General features: G+C 42.2%; 1 protein-coding gene and 1 long non-coding RNA gene across 2 annotated transcripts in view; one reads left to right on the forward strand and one right to left on the reverse strand.

The window, feature by feature from the left end:
* Window positions 1-420, reverse strand: part of PLBD1 (phospholipase B domain containing 1) — a 50,616-nt gene extending 50,196 nt beyond the window's left edge. Inside the window, exon 1 of the mRNA XM_038576871.1 lies at window positions 303-420. Coding sequence (XP_038432799.1) covers window positions 303-405 — 103 coding nt within the window. The 5' untranslated portion in view covers window positions 406-420. The remainder of the gene's footprint in view (window positions 1-302) is intronic.
* The window catches only part of LOC102154873, a 66,214-nt gene that overhangs the window by 33,775 nt on the left and 5,471 nt on the right, over window positions 1-26,968 (forward strand). The gene's annotated exons all lie outside the window — the stretch shown is intronic.

Here is a 26,968-nt window from a genome sequence, read left to right on the forward strand (position 1 = left end):
CTGGCGGCCGGAGTCCTACCTCTGTGATGTGAGTACATATATTTGGACGTCCTTGGGCTGCGCTTTTCGGGCCGGTGGAGGCTCCGCCAGCCGCGGCCCGCCGGGAGGGAGCGAGCGGACTTGCCCGCCCAGGGTTCTGGCCCGCACCTCCCAAGTTGGCACGGCCCCTGCCCTTCCCCGGCAGCCCCCGAGCCCCCCCCGCGCCCCCGCGCCCCGCAGAAGCGCGCCCCGTGGGGTCCACCCTCGGAGCCGGGGCGCGCCCCTCCCGCGGTGCCGGGCCCGGGGTCTGGGGCGCGGCTCACCTGCCCGGCCCTGCGGCACGGCGGCGGCCAGCAGGAGCAGGAGCAGCAGCGGCAGCAGCGGCGGGCAGGGCCCCAGGCGCGCGTCCCGGGCGCGGCGGGGCATCGCGGGGCGGACGGGGCGGACCGCGGACCGGGCGGCTGTCGCGGGAGCGGCTCCGGGGCCGGCGTCTCCGAGGTCCGGGCGTCCTTACTCTTCCATCGGCCCTGCCGGTTTGGGGCTTTTAGGGGCGAGGCAGCCTCACGTGGCCTTGGGAAGGACCTTGGCCCCACTGGGCAAGGCCGGTCCTTCGTGCCCCGCTGGCCCCCTGTGGGCCGCGCCGAGAACGTTCCCAGCCGCTCTCCTGGGCCCTGGCGACGCCACCTGCCACTGTCTCTGCGGCCCGGCCCGGCCCGGGGCTGGGGCTTGGGCTTGGGCTTGGGCTTGGGCGAGGCGGTGCACCTCAACCCGCTCGCCTCTGCCGCCGGGGTCGGCCACGCGTCTGCGGCGGGGACCAGGCGCCCTGCGCAGCGGTGACCTGCATGCCCCTGCTCTCCTCCCCGGCCCTGGGCCTCGGCGCCCGGCGCTCCTCCGTCTCCGGCTCTTTCACCCCAATCCACCTGCCGCAGCCCAACACCTTGGGTCCCCTGCTTCTCTCTTCATTGGCTGGAGCCACCGCTGGAATGTGGATCCGACCAGGCTGCAACGCGATCTATTTCTGAGCCCCCCGTGAAGTCCCCATTTCTGTGCTGGGTAGGTTTGACATTGTGAAGTAGGCGACACCATGCCTTGGGTGACATTGTGAAGTTGGCAAAGGGTGCCCTAGGTGACATTGTGAAGTAGGTGAAAGGCGTTTTATTATTATTTTTTTCTTCAAGAAGTGTTTATTGAACCCATCTTGTGTGCCAGGTGCCAGGGATATAAATAAAGACCGTCAGGAGCATGACCTGCCACAGGCGAGGAGGGACAAACTGTACAAATAACAGGTGCTCGGAAGTGGCCATTAGTGCTGCAATAGACCTAGGGTTGGGGTATGGTTGTGGGATCCCAGGATGGACTCCCTCCTACTACAGAGCTGGCCTTCCCCCGTGGCCTTTCTTCCAAACTTCACTGAGCTGCCGAGGGGAGAAGGGAGGACAAGAAGCACTTGTCCTAGAGGGGGAAATACATTTATAATTGATAGGAAAGATCTCGAACAATTACATCACATCTCTGTGCACTTGGTTGAACACAAGTCCTAAGTCATCGTGTGGTTCTGTGACAGCACCTACGATGGTGCCTGGATGATAATATCACTCAACGAATGGAAGAATTGAGGACATTGTAAAAACTGCCCGTATTTCTCAAACTCCAAAATTAAAGTGGAGGAAAATTATGAGCATTTTAGTTAGCCATCGTGGGAAGTGAGCTACATTAGGACATTCAAAGAAGTTGTGCCACCCCAGATATTTTAGTCATGCTACCTTCTACCACCCTCCTTCACCTTACTAACCTTTCCAATCCAAGGAGCCAAGTGTTTGGATGTGATCATGTGTATAAAAATACTTAATGTGCCCTATGAGGCACTCATTCATCTCTTAGGAAGTCATCAAATATTTGTTGACTTCCTTGTTCCAGACATAGAATAACAAATCCGATGGACAAAGCCCCTGCTCTCACAAAGCTTGCATTCTAGTGGGGGAAGCAGATTATGCAAATAAATTAATTCCATCAGGATTTCTCAACCTCAGCATGGTGACATTCTGGATCATATAATAATTTGTTGAGGGGGTTGTCCTGTGCATCCCCTGGCCTGTATCCACTAAATGCCAATATCGTGCCTCCGAGTTGTGACTATTCCAAATGACTTCAGATAGTGCCAAATGTTCCCTTAAGGGGCAAAATTGTCATCAGTTGAGAATCACTGGATTGGATGATGATAAATTGGCTGTGTTTACATATCTAGGAGGGAAATGAGCAGCAAAACTCACACCAAAGCTGAGGGGGGAGGACCACGGAAGATGTTTGACTATGAGGTGTTTTCATCACTTTTCTAGTAGACATGTGTGGTTTGGGGTAGGTTGCTATCCATTATCTTATTCCTGGTACTACTTTTTCATGGGTCTGGACTCCACTGATTTAGAAGTTTCAGTGAGCAAGGGAGGAGGCATGTTTCCACCAAGAGACACAGTAATAGTTATATCGAAGTGGAATTCAAAGTTGCTGCCTGGTCTTCATTGGGCTTCTCTGGAAAAAAAAAGGAGGGGCACAAATAGGATTATAGTGTTGGTTAAAGTGATTAAGCCTGACAGTGGAGTGGAAATATGGCTACACAGTAGTAGGAGGGAGTGGTAGAAGGTGTTCAGGGGAGTTCCTGGACTTGTCATGTCCTACCAAAGGACTAATGAATGTACTGTGACCTCACCTAGGCAGCACCACCAGGGACTAAGGCTCTTTACCCCAATGGACACACAACCCCAACCAGCTGAGATGGTGGCCCCAGTCTGTAGCTGGGTGACCCAGTTATAGAAACAGAGACAGTGACCTCTGTATTTCTTTCCTTGGTACAACATATATACGATGGATTCAAATTTTACAGTTCCAGAATGAAATGTACATAATGTGAATTTATTTCTTTTTCAACGTATACTTAGCATTCAAACACCCACTCATCAAATTTTAGGTTGCTCAGTCTCACTTGGGCTAAGGTCTTTAGTATCCTTCACCTTCTCCTTATCCTTCCCCCATTTCCTTGTCATTGATCTTAGTTTCAGGGGGCTTATGTATTGGCATCAATAAGAGGCATCTACTCTGTGAGTCATCCTCTTGGCTTGGTGGTCTCCATTGACATGTGGTTTCTCTCTTCTGATCCTTTATCTGCGGTTCTTGGCCTTGTATCTAGATTCTTAAACATTCTGTGTATTATTTAGGGTAATACTAGCCACTGTGACAAATAAACTCTAAAAGTTCAGTGGGCTAATACATCAGAAGTTAATGTCTGGCTCATATCCCCGTTTGATGTGGGAATTTTTTTTTTTTTATGTGGGAGTTCTTAATATGTATGTGGCTTTCCCTCATTTAGAAATTTAGAAACCCAGCCTCCTTTCTTGTGGTACCACCATTCCTTAAGGCAGACTTAGAAAGTTCCCAAACCTTCTTGGTTCACAGTGTCCTTAGAGTCTCAGTAACATATTCTTAGGGCTGCAGATCAAAAGAAATATATAATGGTCCTTTTATATAGTAGTGAGCACCAAACAATTTAATAATAATAGTTTGCTCAATGTCCTGGGACAGTACTATGTTTTCTTTAAAAATCTATGATATCCCATATACACCTTCAAAGTTCATTATGGTGTGTTCTACTGATAGCACTATTTCCTGTGAATATTTAATATATTCTAGGTATGCCTTGTGAATTCATTATGGTTGGCAAACTGGGTGCAGAAACAATGACCCTAGGGCCTTGGATCCTTTTCTTCTAGCTAGAAGAAGAGGAAAGAGTATGGGGAATGCACTCCTGCTTTTTAATCACTTTTGCTCATATTCCATTGGCAATATTAGACATATTGCCATACTTACATGTCAAAAATGCTGAGAAATGCAGCCTGCAGCTGGAACATTACCTCTCAGTAAGGAAACAAGATTTTTAGTAGGCAGCTAGCTGATACCTGATACCATTGGCAACCTTTCCATCCAGACTTGGATTCTATTGGGTCTCTCTGATCCCTGGGGTATGGTAGTAGGGACTCAAAAATACTATAGTCTAGTGTGTCAATCAGCAAGCCTATCCACAGGGTCACTTCCCCAGACCCTTCCCCCAGTCATTGCTACTCTACAACTCAGATGCCGAGTAGGACATGTAGCTCCATTATAAGGTTTGCAAGTTCATGAACTATATTCTGGAAAGTTTAAACAGAATAAGTTTAAAGTTCCTCTCCTCTGGTAATTCTAGACCTGTCTTGAGTTTCTATTACCAAATATTTCCACATGCTGCCCCACCCATCAAATAGGCGACTCACCTCCTGGAGGAAGGGAGGTCCTGGCCATCAACCCACTATGCATTTCTCTTACCAGCTCTTCAAACTTTTTACTTCTTTGGATAGGAACTAATTCAACATTATTATAATTCTTATTCCAATATGTGGTTCTTGAATATGCTGTATGACCTTTTATTTCAATCTATGTCTTTCAACTTTCCAAACCAAGTTTTTGAATATTTTAAATTATTTTCCTCTCCCAGACACATAGATCTTACAACTTTATAACTTTGAAGACTGTGGTCTATGTCTACTCAAGACCTCAAAAGCCACAAATTTTACTCTTTGATCTTTCAGTTTTTTTCATTTTTCCTCCCTTGAGCCTTGCCTTAGATTCTTGGAATAAATAGAGTGATGGAAGATTTGCTAGATTAAACAGTTTCTCAGAAGAAAAATGTGTAGGGTAATGTTTTAGACCACTATCCAACAATTCTATATTATTGTCTGTAACTAATTTTTCTTTTCTTTTATATTCTTTCTCTCCATCATTATGTGTGGGTTGTTTTCGTGGTTAAACTTACCATTGATCTATAGGTGTCAAAATACAGAGTTTAAATTGCTACAGAACCAAAGACAGGGTGGACATTGCCCAGAAATCCTGGGCTTGGGATTGATGCTTGTAGAGCTCATTTTGATTACTTATAACACAGTTCTGTATTGTTTGCCCATCCTTTCTTCTACGTACTTGCCTGCCCTTTCTATAAACTGCCACCCATTGTAATTTCCAGACTGCAGGTATCTTGTAAATTGGGTACAAAAAGAAGAGGGGCTGTCACACATCAGTAATTGTAAGGTCACTGACATATTTTGGCTTTAGGGTCATGGCATAGGGGTGAGATGTACATCAGGAATAGTTTACTGTAGCAGAGATGAGAAATTAAAAGAGTTGAATAGTGATTCAGTGGTATATTATTATTTTTTCTACAGATGACAAACATGAACTTTTTACTCTGCTGATAGGCATTTTATCCTCTACCTTTCCCTCCAAAGAGGCTAAGAAAGTCACCTCTAAATACTTTCAGGATACAGAGCATTTTCTGCATTGTATAAAGACGCTATTTGGTGCCTGACAGGTCTTTTTTCAAAATGTTTCTAAACCTCCTTTTCTCTTTCCTAAATTAAGTTGCTACATCCTGGAGTAGCTATCACAGGCTTCCTCTATTTATTTTTTCTCTACTGTTGATATTTTAGCATCATCTCTTCATTCTAAAGACAGAAGTACAAATGCCAAATAAAAACCATTTCAAACAGAACCATTTCTTAGTGGCACCTAACCTTGGCTGTAGATGTGAACTATTCCTGTGATAAGTGTCCCTGCTTTTCTTTCAGGTTATAAGAAAGAATTTAAACCCGATGGATATGTAACAGTACATAAATGAAAAATACTTGATAAATCTGGCTACTATTGATCTTTTTAAACAAAGATAATAAGAAGAAGATTTTAGGCAGTTAAAATGGCTAGGAATTAACATTATTAACCTAGGTCAAAACTCCAGAAACTCCAGAAAATGTAACTATGGAAAGATCCTATTTCAGTTCAGTTGAGTAAATTAGATGAGCATCTCCTGGATTCAGGAAATTGAGTTATAAATTGTGCATATTAATTTTCCAGACAACTGTGGGCTGGGAAGGGAGTTCTGAGGGAGTGGTGCCAAGAGAAATTTGAATACTCTCTCTGTTGAGAAACACATACTGTCTGCTCTTCACTGACTTCTGTTAAATAATAAAAATTCAATTGAGTAAATATAAAGATCAAACTGGCTTTATGCAACAATTCATGAATCAAACAGCATCCCATCTAGCAAACAGAAAAGAGCTCCACTGAGCTGTAGAAAAAGAGAGGTTCTTAAAGGCAAAAAGGGAATGGAAAAAGGAAATTATTCTGCACAGAGTGCATTGTTTTGGGAAAGGTTGCCTTCCTAAGGGAAGGAGAAGTGGGATTGCCTCACTAGTACTGACCTAGTAATTCCAGGTTAACTGGTTAAAAACCACCATCTCTGGAAAGGTAGGAGCCACAGTTATGTTAGATATTAAGCTAAGGTTCACCGATGTGGGGCTTAGCATAAGTGACTCCATTTGGAGGTGGTTATCTCCCTTTCTCTTTTTTAAACCCTTCCTAGCTGGTTTATATCTACAGAATCTCCTTTTCCATGCTACCACCAATACCTAAACTCTGGGTACCCCTTCCCTGCCCTCTCTCAGCAGCCCTCTGATTCCTTCTCTTAAAACAGATTCTCTCCAGCCTTAATCCATCAGTCTACTGCTCCTGAGGCTAGACCATATATCAGGCTTATAAAAGCTTTCTCTTAAAAAAGGTGGTTCTCTCATCCCCATGGAAAACTGTGTGGAGGTTCCTCAAACAGTTAAAAATATACCTGCCCTACGACCCAGCAATTGCACTGCTGGGGATTTACCCCAAAGATACAGATGCAATGAAACGCCGGGACACCTGCACCCCGATGTTTATAGCAGCAATGGCCACGATAGCCAAACTGTGGAAGGAGCCTCGGTGTCCAACGAAAGATGAATGGATAAAGAAGATGTGGTCTATGTATACAATGGAATATTACTCAGCTATTAGAAATGACAAATACCCACCATTTGCTTCAACGTGGATGGAACTGGAGGGTATTATGCTGAGTGAAGTAAGTCAGTCGGTGAAGGACAAACATTATATGTTCTCATTCATTTGGGGAATATAAATAATAGTGAAAGGGAATATAAGGGAAGGGAGAAGAAATGTGTGGGAAATATCAGAAAGGGAGACAGAACGTAAAGACTGCTAACTCTGGGAAACGAACTAGGGGTGGTGGAAGGGGAGAAGGGCGGGGGGGGGGAGTGAATGGGTGACGGGCACTGGGGGTTATTCTGTATGTTAGTAAATTGAACACCAATAAAAAATAAATTAAAAAAAAAAGGTGGTTCTCTCCCTGGGTGTAACTACACACCACCTACTAAGAAAATAGTAGCTTCCGAATTTGCACATAAGCAAAAACAAAAACAAAACCGTGGACATTCTATGATGAGGGAGGGTGAATGTTACTTACTGAGCATTAAAAATCAGATTAATTTTGCCACTGAAGAATCATCTACATGCTTTTGAAAAGAGAAAGGGTTATGGCTATGAAGTTTTACACCGTATTAATTTTAGTTCAGGTATTATGGTAACAAATTTTCAAGGATTCAGACAATAGAACTTTTAGGAACCATTTTTGAAAAATTATTTTGATATACTTAAACTGACAGACAAGTCAAAACTAAGGCCTGAAGAATGGGGAAGACATTATGTAATAATTGAGAGGGGAATCTTTCACACAGTTTGGTAACTCAAGACCCCAAATTCAGGGATCAAATTGCTGTGTTCTCAGTTGGGTTGTGTAACCCAGGGGTGGCTTGGCCTCAGTGCTTTCACTGGCAGGACTGTATTTTCTGAGGTGAAGAACAAAGGCAAGAGAAAAAAAAATTAAATTTCCTTTGCAGCCCATTGATAAGTACTTAAGACAGGCAGGTAACTATCTCCAGAACTCAACTGCCTGGATTGCTAATACTTCTCTAAGTGCAGCAAATGCAACCTTAGCTTGACATTAGCAAGACATCCAGGATCCTGTACATCTTCTTTAACATATAAAAATCCCTTTGGAAGCTTCCTTTGTTTAGACCTGTCTGCCCCTGCCAATGCCAAGATGTATGTTAGCAATCATCCTGCAAGCATATGGCCCACTGATAGACCTCTAAAGGGTCTCATGACTCATGGCTTACTAGACAGTTGTAAGTGACCTTAACCTGATGACAGCTAGCCCCTCAAGGTCCTGGAAACCTTGCTTCCAAATTTCTGAGAGATTTAAGTTATCCCTAACCCCCTCCCAACTTGAAATTTTATAATCAGTCATTCCTCACAACCCCAGGATAGTTCTTTCTGCTTTAATAAAACCACCTTTTTGCACTGAAGATGTCTCAAGAATTCTTAATTATTGGCTCCTGAACCCCAACATTTTACATCATTTTCTTCCTGCTTCATCTCCTTGCTCTGGGACACAAATGCACTTCTCAAGCTGCATGCTTCATAATACAGGGCAGATGGATTCCTTGCTGTGGTTGACAACCATTTAAAGCACTTGTAGGTGCTTTTCTGTTCAGCACCTGTTACCCAGCAACTTGGTTGGTACACTATGTCAACAGGAATTACACAACAGAAGTAAAGTTGCGTAAAAAACCATAATGGGCATATTCATTGCCAAATACATTGAGCAATGGTTTTCTACATCCTGATAACTCCTCTTGAATAACGAGTCGTACTTTTAAAAATTGGCTATGAAAACAAATGACTCAGGGGTAATCTATTAACAGTCCCAGAGCCCATCCTCTTATTGTTTACCTTTTAGGGAATGATCTTCCTAACTATGCTTAGGTAGTGTAGGATCTTGGGCTGGGCTAAACCAGAATTCATGTTTGGATGTGTATGATGCATGCACGAGCCTGTATGTAGCCATCTACCTGAGTTGGTTTGTACTGAGGAAGGAAACCAAGAGGAGTAGTAGGTTTACAGGTTCATGTGTGGGCACTTGGGAGAAAGCAAGGTGGTGGAAGAAGGAAGAGGGAGAAAAGCGTGGTATCTCTGCCATAACTTGCCTACCTCGTTAACTTGATTTGAGCTCTTGGAAGAGAAAGGGCTTTAGACCGAGGCAGAAGAAGCTAATTTCAGAAGGTATTTGTGAGACTTGGGGCCATTCAACCATTGTTTTGATGTCCAGATGACAGCAGGAGCCATGGAGAATGGGAGAGACTACTTTCTTGGTCAGCATGGCTTCCCCTAGGTAAACACTGCAGGGAGGGCCAAGTTGCATTGACACTGTTAAGATAAAATGCATCATATGGTAAAATCCCATCATCATGCTATAAGCAGAGCCCAAAAATGAAATGGTTTAATACAAAGGACATGCTTTTGCAAGTTTAATGAAAGGGCAGTGTGGCTGGAAGAAGGATGGGCCTCAATTGCCCATTGTATCCAAACTGAATTTGTTTCACTACATGCATGTACATATGAAGTTATATGTCCAAATGGATACATTTTTTAATGGGGGAAGGGGTAGCAGGCTAAGCAAAGGAAAGAATTATATGAGTGTATTATAATGGTTGTTTCTGTATTGTAGGATTTGGTTTTTTTTTTTTTTTTTTTTTTTTTTTTTTTTAATTAATTTATTTGTGATAGTCACAGAGAGAGGGAGAGAGAGAGGCAGAGACACAGGCAGAGGGAGAAGCAGGCTCCATGCACCGGGAGCCCGACATGGGATTCGATCCCGGGTCTCCAGGATCGCGCCCTGGGCCAAAGGCAGGCGCCAAACTGCTGCGCCACCCAGGGATCCCTGTATTGTAGGATTTGGAGTGATTTTTTTCTTCCATGTCGGTATTTTCGAAAATTTTTATGACAATCTTGTAATCAGAATCCAGAGTTTTAAATTGGCTCTTGTATACTTCAAGACATAAAGCATATTTTAGATCAAGCTTTCTCACTTTATTTTTTATTTTTTTTAAAGATTTATTTATTTATTTATGATAGACATAGAAAAAAAGAGAGGCAGAGATACAGGAGGAAGAAGAAGCAGGCTCCATGCCGGGAGCCTGACGCGGGACTCCAGGATCGTGCCCTGGGCCAAAGGCAGGTGCCAAACCGCTGAGCCACCCAGGGATCCCCGCTTTCTCACTTTAAATGAACATATTGATTAACAGTTCCATTCATGTTATTTTCGGACCTATTGTTACACTTTTTTTTCAAATCCTCTTCCATGCCAAAAACACCAGTTGGGTGTATAAATCATCTAGGAAGCATTTTCAAATGCTCATGGTTGCTTGACACCCCTCCTATCAATCTGATCTTCTCTGGACTGGGATTTTATAAACTTCCCAGAAGATTCAAACTCCCCCTAGCCTGTGTTGTTGAAAGCCACCAGCATATGTTAGGAAGTTCCAATTTCATTGTTTGATCTTCACAATATGACTCCATGCCTTTCTGTCTCATCTCATCTCTCCTGTGTGAGCCTTCTTCTGGTCTGCCATGAGTCTGAAATATCTTGCTCTTTCTTTCCATTTTTGATGAGCTTGTTGTCTTAGCTTATTCCTTTCTTCCCTTACTTTCCAAACCAATCTGTCATTTAAGGCTCAGCCCGATGCCCACATCAGCTATGTTCAATAAACACTTTGGAGAGCTTAGCAAAAAATAAGTCACTATGCCAGATACTATCAGAATCTCTATTAGAAGGCTTGTAGCCACTTCCCTGGAAGAAGAACTCACTATCTGGTAGTGGGATTTGCATAAGTACACAGATTACTGCAATGAACAAGTCAGAACAATACCAAGTGCCACACAGGTAGCAGTTGTAGGAGTTCAAAGAGGGAAGAATGTGCTCTAATCCTGAAGCTGCTTTGAGCCATGTTGACCTTTTCCTTCCTGAAATTATTCTTTTTATTTTTTAAGACTTTATTTATTTATTTGAAAGACAGTGAGTGAGAGGATGGGAGAACCCATCAGAGGGAGAAGGAGACTCCTCACTCAGCAGTGAGCCTGATATGGGGCTTGACCCTGGAACTCCAGGATCATGACCTGAGCTGAAGGTGGATACTTAACTGACTGAACCACCCAGGCAAACCCTGAAATTATTCTTTATAGCACACAGTTTGGTCCTTATTTTCTATTTTATATATGTTTACTCTTCTTAAATAACCTTGAAACCAAAAGCAAATCTTAAATGAATTTTGCTTTCCTTCAGAGTAGCCCCAAATACTGGGTTGCATGGAATTGAATTCCAGTGTAGATGGATTATCTAACAGTATGAATTATGGGAATTTGATGGCTCCAACAGGAGAGTGACTTTAAATGCCCTTCACTCTAAAAAAGAGACTCCACTAAGCCTTTCCAGATAAACAGGAAGTTGAGTACAAGTAGAAAGATTGCTCTTTAATCTCCAAATCTGGTCCCTGGGTCTTCCTTTCAACCAAATTGCTTCACTAGCTTTACATGCAAAAAATCTGATGCTCTTAAGAGAATGAGTTTCCTTTCCATCCATTATGCTTTCCACAAAACACCTCTTTGACTCAGGAATTGGTAGCTTGAGGACATCACTTATGTTTACTTCCCACCTGATCTCCCTCCCTTATTCTGGTCAGTGAAACATAGTGATTGACTTATGTGGCTTCTAGAGCCAAATCATATGGCTTCAAATCTTCACTTTGTCTCTAACTAACTTCTCTTTGAACTTCATCTCTGTGCCTTTGTTTTCTCATAAGTGTAATGGGAATAATAATGCTACTACCTACCTAATGCTAAACCTCATAGATGTTTTATGAGTTCAAGGGGTAAAGAGATTTGACAATATTTGCATAACATACTATTTCACATGTGCTCTCCTGGTTCAGTTTTGAAGTGAGAGCTACAAACTTTCCATTCCCCTTGCAGGTGGTTTGCTAAACCCTTGCCCCGATTACTTTCCACATCAGGCTCTAGCACCCTTGGATTGTGGTATCCAGTACCCAACCATCAGAGGTCCCCCAGATACCTCATGCCCAGGGATGGCCTGTTCTTCTTTGGGTCCTTGGAATTAATCAAAATACCCAATCCCTAGGAAGGTGCATAACCGAGCTGACACCACCCAGCCCTTTCAGCTCTGCTTCCTGACCTGTCCTGGGCACAAGCTGTATGGCCTTGCATGGCAACTGGCTCTAGTTTGGAGTTGAAAGTAACAAAAGTTCTGCCTTTTGTCCAAATGTCACCATGCTATGTCTATCATCCAAAGAACATATCATCATTCTTAGTATCATATACTTATGAAATTAATTGGTACATTTGTTAAGCACTTAATAAACATTACCTTTTTTTTAAATAAAAAGGAGCTTTCTATTCCCAATTTCTGCAAAATCTATGTACACAAAATCTTGCCAGACTGTTCCTTTTAAGAATTTAAAACTTTTAAACTATTAAACTTTTAAAAGTTTTAAACTATTTAACCTTTAGATTGGAGCTAATCTCAGTAGAAAAATATCTTTTCAGTTTTATTTTTTAAAAGATTTATTTATTTATTCATGAGAGACAGAGAGAGAGGCAGAGACATAGGCAAAGGGAGAAGCAGGCTCCCTGTGGGGAGTCTGATACAGGACTCTATCCCGGGATCCCGGGATCAGGCCCTGAGCCAAAGGCAGACACTCAGGTGTTCCATCTTTTCAGTTTTAATTTATTTTAAAAATCTATGGTATTCCAATATACAAACTGAAATATACTGAAGGAAACCAGAATGCTGCCCTCATATAGGCCTCTTTGAAATAAAAGTTATTTGAGCTGAAGGCAATTAAGAAGCAATAAACGCAGAAAAGTGGCTTTTTCTGCATGAAAGCAGGAAATAGATTCATTTACTGGAGACAGACTTTTATCAGCCCAGAGAGAACACCAGAAGAATCTGAAAACGAACCTTGTTAAATGAACTTTTATTTAAGAAAGATAAGGATCTTTCCTAGTCCTAGTTCTAAACCCCTTTGTCTTGTCACTTCTTCACAAATGTATTGTTTCTTTGCCCAAAAGATATAAAAACTTCCTGTTCTGGTCACTTGTTTCCATTTTCATTCTCTTGTGAAGAATTCTGTGTACATAATTCAATAAAATTTGTATGCTTTGCTCCTGTTAATCTGTCTTTGTCACTGTCATTCTCAGATCCACACAGGGATCACAGGTCAAAGAAAAGTTTTTCCTCCTCTACAGTATCACCACGGGAAAATACAATTTATACATTTGAAATGCAGCTTAGAGGCGCCTGTGTGGCTCAGTCAGGTCAGCAACCAACTGCTGGTTTTGGCTCAGGTCATCATCTCAGGGTTATGAGATCAAGCCCTGCATTAGGTTCCGCGCTGAGCAGAGTCTGTTTGAGTTTTTCTCTCTCCCTCTCCCTCTGCCCCCTCCTCCTGCTCATGCTCTTTCTCTCTCTTAAATAAATAAAATCTTAAAAAAAATGGCAAGAGTGAGTATCCTTGTCTTGTTCCTGACCTTAGAGGGAGTTTCAGTTTTTCATTGTTGAGTATGAAGTTAGCTGGGAGTTTTTCATATAGAGCCTTTGTTATGTTGAGGTAATTTCCTTCTATTTCCACTTTGTTGCAAGTTTTTTCTTTTAAAGATTTTATTTATTCATTTACCTGAGAGAGAGTACAAGCAGGGGGAGCAGCAGGAAGAGGGAGAAACAGGGTCCCCACTGAGCAGGGTAGCCAATGAGGGCTCAATCCCAGGACCCTGGGATCATGACCAGAGCTGAAGGTAGATGCTTAACCTACTGAGCCACCTAGATGCCCCTACTCTGTTGCAAGTTTTTAATCATGGGAGTATATTGAATTTTGTCAAAGGCTTTTTCTGCATATTTTGAGATGATCAGATTTTTTTTCCCTTTATTCTGTTACTGTAATATATTACACTGATTGATTTACTTACATTCAACTGACCTTGCATCCTAGCGAAAATTCCCACTTGGTCATGTATAAGATCCTCACAATATGCTGTTGAAGTTTATTTGCTCCTATTTTGCTCTGTATTTTTGCCATCCCTTCCTTTCAGTCTCTGTGTGCCCTTAAATCTAGAGTAGGCCCATAAATATAGTTGGCTCTTAAAATTTTTTTAAGCATATAGTTGGATCTTAAAAATTTTTTTTTGTCCTTTCAACCACTGTATGTATTTTGATTGGGGAGTTTAATGCATTTACATTTAAAGTAATTATTGAGAGAGAAGGTCTTCCTATTGCCATTTTATTAATTGTTTGATATCTCTTTTGTAGCTCTTTTGTCCCTTTTCTCTCTTGCTGTCTTCCTTTGTGGTTTATTGATTTTTTTTAAAAAAAATTTATCATCTTTTTGAGTAGCATGCTTTGATTGTTTTCTCATTTCCTCACTTTCTCTTGTGTCCTTTCTTTTTAGAGTGCGCACAAGGAGGAGGAGGGGCAGAGAGAGAGAGAGAGAGAGAGAGAGAGAATCTTAAGTAGGCTCCACATCCAGCATGGAGACTGACATGGAGCTCAATCCCACCACCCCAAGATCATGACCCAAGGCCAAAATCAAGAATTGGACCCTCAATTGACTGAGTCACTCAGGCACCCCTTCTTTTGTGCATTTCTATAGGTATTTTCTTTGTAATTATCATAGTTCTTACATAAAACTTCTTATACTTTTAACACCCTGCTTTAAGTTGACAAAAACTCTTTAGTCACAAGACTCTTTACTTTTATGTCTCCCCCACAAACACTTTATGTTATTGATGCCAAATTTTACATCTTTTTTTTTAAGATTTTATTTATTTATTCATGAGAGAGAGAGAGGCAGAAACATAGGCAGAGGGAGAAGCAGACTCCATGTAGGGAGCCCGACGTGGGACTCAATTCCGGGTCTCCAGGATCATGTCCTGGGCTGAAGGCAGCACTAAACCACTGAGCTGCCCAAATTTTACATCTTTTTTTATTGTGTATCCACTTCATGTAAGATTTTTATAGCTTTTACTTATAGTTTTTTTTTGTACTTTTGTATTTTAACTTCTACACTTGAACTAAAAGTGATTTGCACATCACTGTTGGAGTATTACAGTATTCTGCATTTCTCTCTATATTTACCTTTACCAGCAAGTTTTATGGTTTGTATGCTTTTGTATTGCTTTTTAGAATCCTTTTGTTTCAAGTTGAAGAACTGCCTTTAGCATTTCTTGTAAGTCTGCTATAGAAATTTTCTCTTTGAGGCACCTGGGTGGCTCAGTGGTTGAGTGTCTGTCTTTGGCTCAGGTCGTGATCCTGGGGTTCCTGGGATCCAGTGCTGCATCAGGCTTCTCGCAGAGAGCCTGCTTCTCTGTCTTCCTACGTCTTTGCCTCTCTCTGTGTGTCTCTCATGAATGAATAAATAAAATCTTTTTAAAAAAAATTTTAAGAGGCAGAGACACAGGCAGAGGGAGAAGCAGGCTCCATGCAGGCAGCCTGATGTGGGACTTGATTCCAGGACTCCAGATCACGCCCTGAGCCCAAGGCAGATGCTTAGCTACTAAGCCATTCAGGTGTCCCTAAAATCTTCTTTTTAAAGAAATTTTCTCCTTGTCTTTAGCTTTTGACAGTTTGATTATTATATTGTGGTCAGTGTGGACTTCTTTAGATTCATCCTTTCTTTGGAGACTGTTGGCATTCTTGGAGCTGGATGTCCATTTCTTTCCTGAAATATGAAGGTTTTTGACCATTAGTTTTTAAAATAGCTTTCTTCTCCTTCTGCACGCCCCTTCTGAGATTCCCATACTATTGGTCTATTTGATGGCCTACCTTAAGTCCCTCGAATTTTTCATTCTTCTTTTTGTTCTTCCAGCTGGATAATTTCAAATGACATTTCTTTGAGTTCACTCATTTTTTTTTCTTATGCTTGCTAATCTGCTGTTAAACCCCTCTAGTCAATTTTTCAGTTCAGCTGTTGTATTGAAGCTTCAGCTCCAAGTTTTTAGTTTGGTTATTTTCTATACCTCTCTTTGTTGAGATTCTCATTTTGTTATGCATTGTTACCATGAACTCACTGAATATTTTTATGATAGTTATTTGGAATTCTCTGTGTGATAATTCTTAAACCTACATTTCATTAGTGTCAGTTTCTGGACATTTAGCTTGTTCCTTTTCTGGGGCTATGTTTCCCTGTTTTTTTTGTTTTTCTTCACTCTTTGTATTGGGATCTTTGCATTGGAAAAAACACCTCCTCTCCCAATATTCCTGGACTGGCTTCATACAGAAGGAGACTCTTACCAATCAGCCCTGCCAGAGAAATGTGGGGGGTGGGGCTCTCAAATTTTCTTTATCTGTATGTCTTCCCTGGTCTTGTTTGTATAAATTCCCAATCAGAAGGATCTGCTGGTTTCTTATTTCAGGATTTTATAATCCCTTCCTCCCTCTGGTATCTGTCTGCTATATCATAGATCTTCCAGAGCAGCAGCTCTGATCTTTTTGTTCTCAGAGATCACCAGATGTCTAGAGTATGTCAGGTTCCATCTGTGCTCTGAGACAGGCAAGACTGGAACCAGTTCTCAGGCAGCCACCTCAAAATCTGAATGTTGTATGTATGTTTCAGTCTCTTGTCTTCCTCTTCAGGGATTACCTAGGAGCTGGGAATCTTCCTGATTGGGCTGTGCTGAGTCAAGTGTAGGGGACTCTGGTGGGTGAGTAAATGCTGGTCCAAATGTTTGCCTTTATTCTCATAAGCCTCCAGGCATCTAGAGTATGCTTGGTATCTTATCAACATTCTAAGAAGCGTTCAGGTTAAGATACAAGCCAGTCCCTTCAGACAGTTTCCCAATAGTTGGATTGTGGGATGCAAGGTCCACTTCCTTCCTTCCCCAGGGAGAGAAGCGAGGCTATGAGGGTTTCCATTTTTTTCACTGTACACTGAACTCGGAAGAGGATCTGTGGGAGATGTGTATATGTAGTCCTGACTGCTACCTCTGTTCTCAGTGGTTCCCAATGTGGGGCCTCTGTTCTCAGTGCTCAAACTCAAGCAAGACAGAAACCAGTCCCTTGGGAAGTCCTCAGAAAGGTGAGAATGTTGGGTACATCATTCAGTCCTTTTCTTCCCTCCCTAGAAACAAGCTAGGGACTGAGGGCTTCCTCTCAGTTAGGTGGTGCTGTGCCAGAGGGGAGGGATTATGATGAGAGGGTCCTTGAGTTCTCTTACTGGCTTTCATATGGATGTTTTTGCACTTGCACACAGTGTGGGAACCTCTTATCTGGTTTCTGGATTTCTCACAAATGGAATTGGTCTGTGTATTACTGTTGAATTGATGGGTCTGTGGGAGGAAGGAGGGTGCCAAGCTTTCTATTCTGCCATCTTGCTGATGTCTCTCAGGTATTGATCCTTCTTAATGAGTTTTAAGGGTTCTTTATATATTATAGATATAAGACTTTTACTAGATATCTCATCTGCAGATATTATCTTGCAGTCCATTGTTTATCTTTCCATTCTCTCAACAGTGTCTTGAAAGAGCAAAAACTCAATAAAAAGAGAAAAAAGGGGGCACCTGGGTGGCTCAGTGGTTGAGCATCTGCTTTTGGCTCAGCTGGTGATCCCAGGGTCTGGGATCGAGTCCCGCATCGAGCTTCCTGCAGGGAGCATGCTTCTCTCTCTGCCTGTGTCTCTGCCTCTCTCTCTGTGTCTCTCATGAATAAATACATAAGATCTTTAAAAAAAAGAGCAGAAACTCTTAATTTTTATGAATTCCAATGTTTTCATCTAGAAATGCTATACATTTCGGTCTATGATCCTTTTTGAATTAATTTTTGTACATTATACAACATATTGGTTGAATATGGTGAATATTTTTGCTTCCCTGCCCTGCCATTTACCCCTCCCTCATTTGTTCATTTTTTTCTTTCTCAATCCCTTCAGTGTACTTATGGCTTTCATTTATAATACATTTAAGCGGTTTTATTATTGTTGTCATTCCAGTTTTAGTGTGTCCTTCCTTCTCAATCCTGGTTGATTTAGATTATTTATAATCTGAGTAGATGAACCACTAGCATGGTTCTAAAATTCATAACACAGAAAGTTACACCGAGGGAAGTATCACAACTTCCTTCCCATCCCTTCTACCTTGCTCCAATTCTCACATTTTTTATGTCCCATTCCCATACACTTCCTATAGAGAATCAATTTTGTAGGGTTTTGGTTTATCCTTCCTCATTTATTTTTCCACAAATGATACATGTATATTTTATTTTCCCTTTTTAGTTGAAAGGTATCATAATAAATACTCTTTTACACGTTGCTCTTTTCACTTAAAAAAATATAACACAGCAGTTCATGGAGACCATTATTTCCTACAGCATTTTTTTGGATTACCAGTTTATTGAACAGCTATGAATGTATGGGCATTTACATTGTTCCCAATATTTTGCAGTTACAAACAACCCTGCAATGTGCATATATATTTTCATACTGTTGGAAGGTGTATCTTCATGGTAAATTCCTAGAAGTGGGATAGCTGGGTCAAAAAGTATTGACATATGTACTTTTGTTATACTGACTCGTTTGCTGAGTCCTCCTCCACAAGGGTGTACTAGTTTGTATTTCCACCACCAAATAAGAGAATGCCTGCTTCCACAAAATCTTATCAACAGAATATGTGCCAGTCTGATAGCATTTTTTTTTTTTGCCGCACAAAATTTTGTATCTTTGCATAGTCACATTTATAAATATTTGATTTATTTCCTCAGGATTTGGATACTTGAGTAATTTTTATAATTTCAAAACTTTTCCTTATACTTTTCCTTATACTAATGTTTAAGAAGAATTCAGTTGTGCTTTATTCTAATCCTCGTATAGCTTCCTTTTTTACTTTTACTTTCCTGATGCATTTGAAGTTTACTCATATACAATGTTAGTCATGGATATATTTTCTCCCAAATGGCCAAGCAGTTGTCTCAACATCATTTATTACCAAAGTCCGTCTTCATCCCAAATTATTCGAGATGCCGTCTTTATCATACACTAATTTCCATGTCTACCTAAGGTTTATTCTATTTCATTGGCTCATCTATCTATTTATGTCCCCATTGCCACATTGTTTTAATTATAGAGGCTTTACAATATATTTTAATACTTGGTTGCGCTGGGCAGCCCTGGTGGCTTAGCTGTTTAGCACCACCTTCAGCCCAGGAGCCTTCAGCCCAGGGCCTGATGCCGGGAGACCCAGGATCGAGTCCCATGTTGGGCTCCCTGCATGTAGCCTGCTTCTCCCTCTGCCTGTGTCTCTGCCTCTCTCTGTGTCTCTCATGAATAAATAAATACAATCTTTAAAAAAAAATATTTGGTTGAGCTAGTCCCCTTTGTTTTTCTTTTTGTATTTTCCTATCTATTCTTGCATGTTTATTTTTTATAGGAACTTTATTAAAAACTTACCTAATTCCACAAAACTTTTGTTGATATTTTATTGAAATTGTGTTAATCTTATGTTAGTTTTGGGAGAACTAATATCCTTGGTGAGTCACCTTATCCAAGATTATGGTTTCCAAGAATACTTTTTACCATCTCTGTAGCAAGTCATACTGAAACTAACATTCGTTAAACACTTACTGTACATTGACATGTGTCAGGTACTGTGCTGGACATTGGAGATGTGGTGAGGAAAATAGTTTTAGATTTCACATAAATACATAAATTAAAGCACATTAGAGTCTCCATTAGAGTTAAACTACACATGTCAAAGTAGCTAAGTCTTTAGGTCTGTGATGTTTAATCTGGTGAGGGTTTCCTATGGTTCTACTTTATATCATACATTTCTAAGCCAACCTCTTTGCTTTGAAATGAAAAGGACTGAACTGGCATCATTGGGTTACTGAAGCTTTAAGAGGACCACCTTGCATCACGGTGGGCCTACTTAGGCATTCTTAATGGCATCACAGTTACCAGTTCAACCTAGTTGACTAAATATCTTCACGAATCCAACTGTCTGTTTTGTCTGTGCCTCCACTCCACTAGCTGAGTTCTGATGGAGAAAACTAATCAGCAGGAAAATTGCCATTAGGCACTCAGAAATCTCAACCTGGAATGGCCTTCCAACTCTGCCTAGGCATGCTATTGTTTCTTTGGTCACTTTGCTTTCTCTCTTCCACAAACTCTCTTCACTCTCTTCAAATTTCTCCTATAATTTTCCTTGTTCTGAGAAGATGACCCATCTACTGCAAAGAGAAAGTCAAAATCCTAAGGTGGGAACTCTCTCGTCTTCCCTCCAGCAACAATACCTAAGTATCTGGATTTCCAGCCATCTCCATTCCAGTCGCTATGGTAATGGAGGAGCACTTCTCTGATTATTTAAGATCCATCTCTCTGACTTGTCTGATCCTCCTGTTGTCTTTCCCCTTTTCATTCCTAATTCAACCTAATGCTATCAACTCTTTATTCTCTCTTCTCTATCCTCTCTCTTTATTCTTTCATTTTGCAAAACATATAAACCTGCTGAAACCTATCATTAAAAACAAGCCAAACAAATTTCTTCATTTCCCCTTCTAGCAATGGCCATTGTCTCCTATCGCCTTTGCAGCCTAATATTTTAAGTCATATGATTTTGTAAGCCTAACTGGAGATGCTCCTCATGGATGCAGAAGTATATAGTCAGTGAGAAGTGGAGGAGCTTGAAGAAAATATGGAGACAGCTATAGACCACCACAGTATACCTTGCTTTGTGGCTAGATTTAATCTGAGGGCAGGGGCCATAGGTGACACATGAGATCTGCTTGCCTGTGGTGAACTGGATAATATGAGCAATATGCTGTAAGTGTGGGCTTGGAGTCAGTTTCTTTGTCTGAAAAATTTAAATGACAACACTTACTTTGCAGTATTGTTTTGGGGATTAAATGACCTAATGGGTGTAAAGCTACTTATCATGCATGGTACATGCCCAATAAATTTGACCTATTCTTATTTTTGCAATTGTAATTACGTTGTCAGATGGGCAGATCTGCCTAACCAAGTATGAAAGCTTACATATTCAATACGAAATAAATATAAAGTAATACAGTTGCCTTTGAACTACATGTTGACTAGTGCTTTAGATGTTCATTCATTCCTCATTCATTCATCAAGAGACATGTATCTGAAACTCTGCTAGGCATTTGGGATTAGGAAGAGGAAGACAAAATCTGCTCTCAACGATCTCTTAGTTTTAGGGCAGTCAAGGCATAAGCATGTCATTATAATGTAGTGTAGTAAGCACAGTAATTGATCAACCCAGGATATTTTGGGAGTTCAAAGAAGGAAGCATCCAGCTTAGGGTGAAGTACATCCTGGAACTGGTTCTTAAAGTGAGTTGATAGATGTTAGCAGAAGAAGAGAGGAGGCAGGCAGGGAAAAGATTTTAAAGTCCCTCTGTTCATGCAGTTCAACTCAAAGACTCTGGAATCTCATACTTTGTTTAATTTTTAAGAATTGTACTACTAAAAAATTGTTTGAAACTCATCAGCCTATTTGAATGATATGCAAAGAACAAGGTGTATTACATGATAATAGGAGGATGAGTCAAGACTTTGTTGCATTGGGAGTGGAACATACCAGGATTGCTGTAGGCAGAGTGACACAATGTATTTTAAGGAACCTGGTGGCTGGGAGCCCAGAGAAGCTACTACCACATGAAATTGCCTAGGTGATGCCACCCTGGTTCTCAGCTTTAATGGTGCAGGAAGCTAATTGTCAGCTAACAGGAGGTGACTGGCCTCTTGAGGACTGGTTCAATTTAAAAATAAGAGATAAATTTAGAAGCAATAATGCATTCACTAATAATCAGCAATATGAAATTTGCACAAACTGGGTTCTCTGGGTGGCTCAGCGGTTTAGCGCCTGCCTTTGGCCCAGGGCGCGATCCTGGAGACCGGGGATGGAATCCCACGTCGGGTTCCCGGTGCGTGGAGCCTGCTTCTCCCTCTGCCTGTGTCTCTGCCTCTCTCTCTCTCTCTCTGTGTGACTATCATAAATAAATAAAAATAAAAAAAAACATTAAAAGAAAAGAAATTTGCACAAACTGAAATTCTCAGCTTGTTATGACTGGTACATTTGCTCCATACAGGCATGCTAAATACTAGTCTCTTGAGATCCTCCAATCAGAACAAATGGAATTAGCTAGAGTGGGCTGCCTGGTTCACACAAGGGTCTGAGCAACATGGGCTGAATTTCCTGTCCTGATTCTTCAAAAACTTAATCTATTTGATTTCCTAGTCACAAATTCTCATTGTTGAGGGTTATTTAACAGATGAAATCTGGAGACAGGGGCAGGTCTTAGGCTGATGAGCATCTAACGAGAATGCATTTTGGAATAGGCATAACGAGCATATGCTCAGGAGGATGTCATGAACTAAAATCATGTTAAGACTTCAGGAGAAAGAAATTTGCATGGGAGCATATACCTGCCGTATAATTAGTGCAATATTGGCTATGAGAGTGGAGTATCTTTGAATCTGTGAGAGCTAGATACATTATATTAACATTATATTAACATAATCTATTATTATTGCGTTATATTAACATATAATAAATTAACATAAATTAATGTAAATCAACATAAATTAACATAATCACAAGGTATTATTCATATTATCTATTTATGTAAATTTTATGTAAAATAATTAGATACTGTGCATGGAAAAAAGGTATGGAAGTATACATAAAATATAATGGGTGGTTTTCCTATGTAAAGAAACACATATGGAAGCTTGAGTGGCCTTCATTTTCTTTTTTTATCTGTGATTTCACAATATTCTAAAAGAAAGATGTGCTATTTATGCAATAAAGAATCATAAAGTTAGAAAAAATTAGCATAAGAGGAAAAAGAATGTCTTCCACACTCATTGAAACAACTACTATAATGTGGCATGGATGACATGAGACACAAGCAAGTTAAGACCATGAGAAACACTCTAGAAGAGAGTGGAAAGGGAGATGGTTCAAAAGAATATAGGAAGGGCAGTGGTGCTACAGAGAAAGAGATTTCTTTTCAGTCTGGACTAAAAACTGGAAGGGACTATTTTTAGTAGAGAAATTTGAAATACTCCTCCCATTGGCACAGCTGGCACCAAAAATACTCATCTTGCATAGGATAATAATAATGTGGGTATGCATGGTCAGAGCAGCAAGTGCCAATATAATCAATTTGCCAATATAATGAATTTGCCTATCACCGATTGGGAACTCCAGTGGATGGTCCTAGACTCCTTTGGCAGTTGCCGGGGGGCACTATTTAGAACACACGAGACATGCTGTTACTGCATTAACCAACTCGCTGTATTTCAAGGGCAGTCTAGTATCCTTGGCAATATTCCATCCCACCCAGATGCAATGGTGGCCACTCTGTCTGTGTGCTCAATCTGCTGTATCTCCTGAAGGGTAAATTGCTAGGGCTCTATGGGGGTAAATTGGGTTTCTACCCCCCTCCAGAGCTAGGACCAAAACCCTAGGGGCACTCTCACCTTCTGTTGTCTCTGTCACAGTGCCTGACCCATCTAATTCAAATGCTAGCCCTGCTGGGGAGATGCTCAGAGCTTTCATCTGCTTCAGTAGTACTTTTGCTTCCTCAAAGGTGCTTGCTGCTTTGATTCCCAGTCCCTTACATGCTCTTTCTTTACTTGGCAGTATAAGGGATGGAGACACTGTGCCAGGTGGAGAACAAAAGTCCTCAAAAACCCCCAAATCCCTGCAAAGGCTTGCACCTCTTTCACACCCATAGGGGTTGAATAGGCTTGCAACATATTCATCATAGCTTCTGAGATAACTTGTGTCTTGCCTGATTAGATGACTCCCAACACCTTATGGTGGTGCCAGGGCCTTGAATTTTCTGTGGGTTCACTGCCCATCCTCTCCCTCACAAATGTCCCAGCAAAGCCTGTGAGGTGTCCTGCAACAGAAGCAAATCCTCACTTTAGCAGTAGGCCATCGATGTACTGGGCCCATTGTACTAATGTGAGGAAGGAGTACAGGGACAGATCTTGGGCTGTCATCACATGACATATGATGGGGCTGTGCAGGTAACCTTGGGGAAGCCTACTATTGCTCCTCCCATGTGAAGGCAAATTGCTCTTGTGACTTGGGTGCCAAGGATTTTCTGAAAAAGGCATTTACTGAGTCCAGCACAGCATGGTGCACTCCTAGGACCCTGGGCAAGGTATCTAAGATGGTGGCCATGTTGGACACAGCTGCATGGATGGGGAGGGGAATATCGTGTTCACTTCTCAGGTGTCCACGGTCGTCTGCCATGAAGCTTATTTACAGGTCACACTGGGCTATAGGAAAGCACTCGGAGCAGGAAGTACAGTGCCCACAGGGCAGTTCCTGCATAGTTTCTCCTATCTCCTTATGCCCCAGGGAATTTATATTGTTTGACAGTGACCACCCCTCATGGGGGCAGCAGACTTACCAGTTGGCATTTCCTCTCAGCACTGGCTTGATTACTCTAGCCTAGAGGTGGAATTCACCGATACAGGTTGGCAGAGTCTGATTTTGGAGGATTTCAATGCCCAATACATTCTCTGGTATTGGAGAGATAAAAAATATCATGTTCTTGGGCAGGGGTGGGGAACACTGAATTTGAAGTGTCAAAAGGAGCTTTCTGACCCTAACTATTGGCCCTCCATAATCATTGATGACACTGAGGGGGGCCCGGAAACTTCAGAGGATTACCATGTATTAGAGGACATTTGGCTCCAGTGTCCACCAGAGCTGTCACCCTGTGTTTATTTCTGGAGGACCAGTGAATGGTGAGCTCTGTATGAGGCTTCTGGTCACCTCTAATGACCTTCACATGGAGGTAATCTTGGCTTGCGTCCTATACCTGGAGCATGGGAGGCACCCATCCCTAAATAAGACTGTATCCCTGGGGCCTCTGCAGGAGCAGTGCAAGGGACTGTATCCCTCAGGGCTGGCAGAGGCAAACGGGGCTGATCTGAACTGTTCTGGCTTTAAGGCTTTCCACAGGACAACCAATGCGGTTTTGGGTTGTTGGCCCATGTGTTCAGATGGGATCCCCTCAGCCATAAGGTCAAACCACACTTGTTTCTGGGTTATTTTCATTGGACCCTTTACAGCCTTTTGGCTTTTCCCGCTCCCTTTCCATTTTGGATCTTTTTCACAGCCCACACTGGTCTCTGGTATTTGTCAGTCTCCCCCAGATCAGCAATGGATCAGCCAACATCATAAATGTCCTGTCTCACAACAGGCTCAGCAGGAATATCAGCGTCCCACACTGGGGTGGACTGGAGATGCTGGGGTGGACTGGAGCATCTTAGTCTTCACTCCTGCAGTGAATGTGGCCTGATCAGGGCCTTCAAAGACAGGGATGCAGGTGGTCTCTCTCATTTCCAACCCTCTAAGAATTTTCTTTTCCTTTTTTTTTTCTATTTTGACACATCCTGCCTTAGGTTTATTTATACAGTTAGCACAGGAGGATGCCAGTCTCTGCAGAAAGAAGCCCAGGGGTCACAGCCGTCCTCCTGTCCTACATCGGCAGATAGAAGCCTCTACATTGGAGCCTTCTTTTTTGGGCCTGAGCCACCTTTGAGAGAATGAGCTGTGGCTGCAGCTGGAGCCAGAGCCACAACTTGTTCTGGGCCTTGGTTTGAGCCTTGGCCTTGGAATTTGGCCAACAGGGCCTGAGACCCTTGACAATATGGGCATAAGCACATTTCTAGAGCGTGGGGTGAGTGATGTAAGCTCAAGTTGATTGAGCTTGTGACTGCTGCCCTTTGGGGTCTTGGACTTTACCAGGGCCTTGACAGCCTCGGCACATACACTCATGATCTTGGTGTTGTTAGCTTCCATCTCCTTTAGGCCCTTCTTGCTGTGCTTCTTGGCAAAGCGCATGTTTCTCAGGAACTTGGGGTCCACCCTCCTAAGAGATTCATATCTTTGTGATGCAGTTTCTTGATGTCATTTCTGTGCCATTTTCGTGGCTGGTTGTAGGCAGTGTGGTTCTTGGATCAGGTAATGTCTGCACTGAAGCCCCTGACTCCTAAATCATCAGGGACTGGAAGAGGAGGAGGAAGCTCCAATAATTTCTTATATCTCCTCTAAAGATGTCCAGGGTACCAGATGCCCAAAGAGGTCCTCCTCATGGGGCTGAGCCTCCCTGCCAGCTAGAATAATCCAGTGTATAAAGGAGTGAGGACCTCAAACCTCTGAGTGCTAAGCAGGTGCTGCCTGAGGGCAGTGTCTGTGGTTGATGTTGCTCATTTTCTCTGCCTCCTGCCTGGTCAGAGAAATGCCGGGGACCCCTGCATCTCCTAGCTGCACTAACCACACTTGGATCCCTTTCTAGGCCTTTTGCGGGAATTTGGCAGCTCTATCAATAAGCTCAGTGGGAGTATATTCTCTGGTCATGAACATTTCCTGAACTGGGGGCTCCCCACTAGCTGGGGTTGCTGTTGCCGGGCTGGACGCTTTCCTTTGTGTTTGGTGTCGGATGGCAGGGGCGCTTCATTGGCTGCACTGTCACTTGGCACAACACCTCCTCTTCACTCTGCTTACCTGCTCAGGGATGCTCTGCCCAGGATGCCATATGCAGTTTCTTAAACAAGTGTATTAAAGCAGCCAGTGTTTTCAGTGTGTTCCCCTACTCACATTCAGTCTACAGGCCATTATCTAACCTAAGGGACCCCTTTTCCCACAAAGAAGGGAACCTCCCCCCGCCCCCACAAATGCCTCTTTTCTGAGGCCAGTTTCTTCAGTCTCCTGGCTGGTCCAGCAATCGCCAGTTCACAAACCCCTGGGGAGCTTTTCAGGTGAAATCTGAAACTGGCCCTGCTAGCAGAAAGCAGAGAGAGATGGAAGAAAGAAGCAGGCTGGTAGGTGGCATGGAGGTTTATTTTTTTTATTATTATTCTTTTAATCTATATAAAGGTTCTTAATGAGCTATTTTAGGCATGCAGTTTTTTTTAAATTTTTTTATTTATTTATTTATTTGTGATAGTCACAGAGAGAGAGAGAGAGAATGAGGCAGAGACACAGGCAGAGGGAGAAGCAGGCTCCATGCACCGGGAGCCCGACGTGGGATTCGATCCCGGGTCTCCAGGATCGCGCCCTGGGCCAAAGGCAGGCGCCAAACCTGCTGCGCCACCCAGGGATCCCAGGCATGCAGTTTTAATAAGCAAGAGAGCTTACATATGAGGCTT

The sequence above is a fragment of the Canis lupus genome, chromosome 27 (genome assembly GCF_011100685.1).
Source record: "Canis lupus familiaris isolate Mischka breed German Shepherd chromosome 27, alternate assembly UU_Cfam_GSD_1.0, whole genome shotgun sequence".
NCBI lineage: Eukaryota > Metazoa > Chordata > Mammalia > Carnivora > Canidae > Canis > Canis lupus.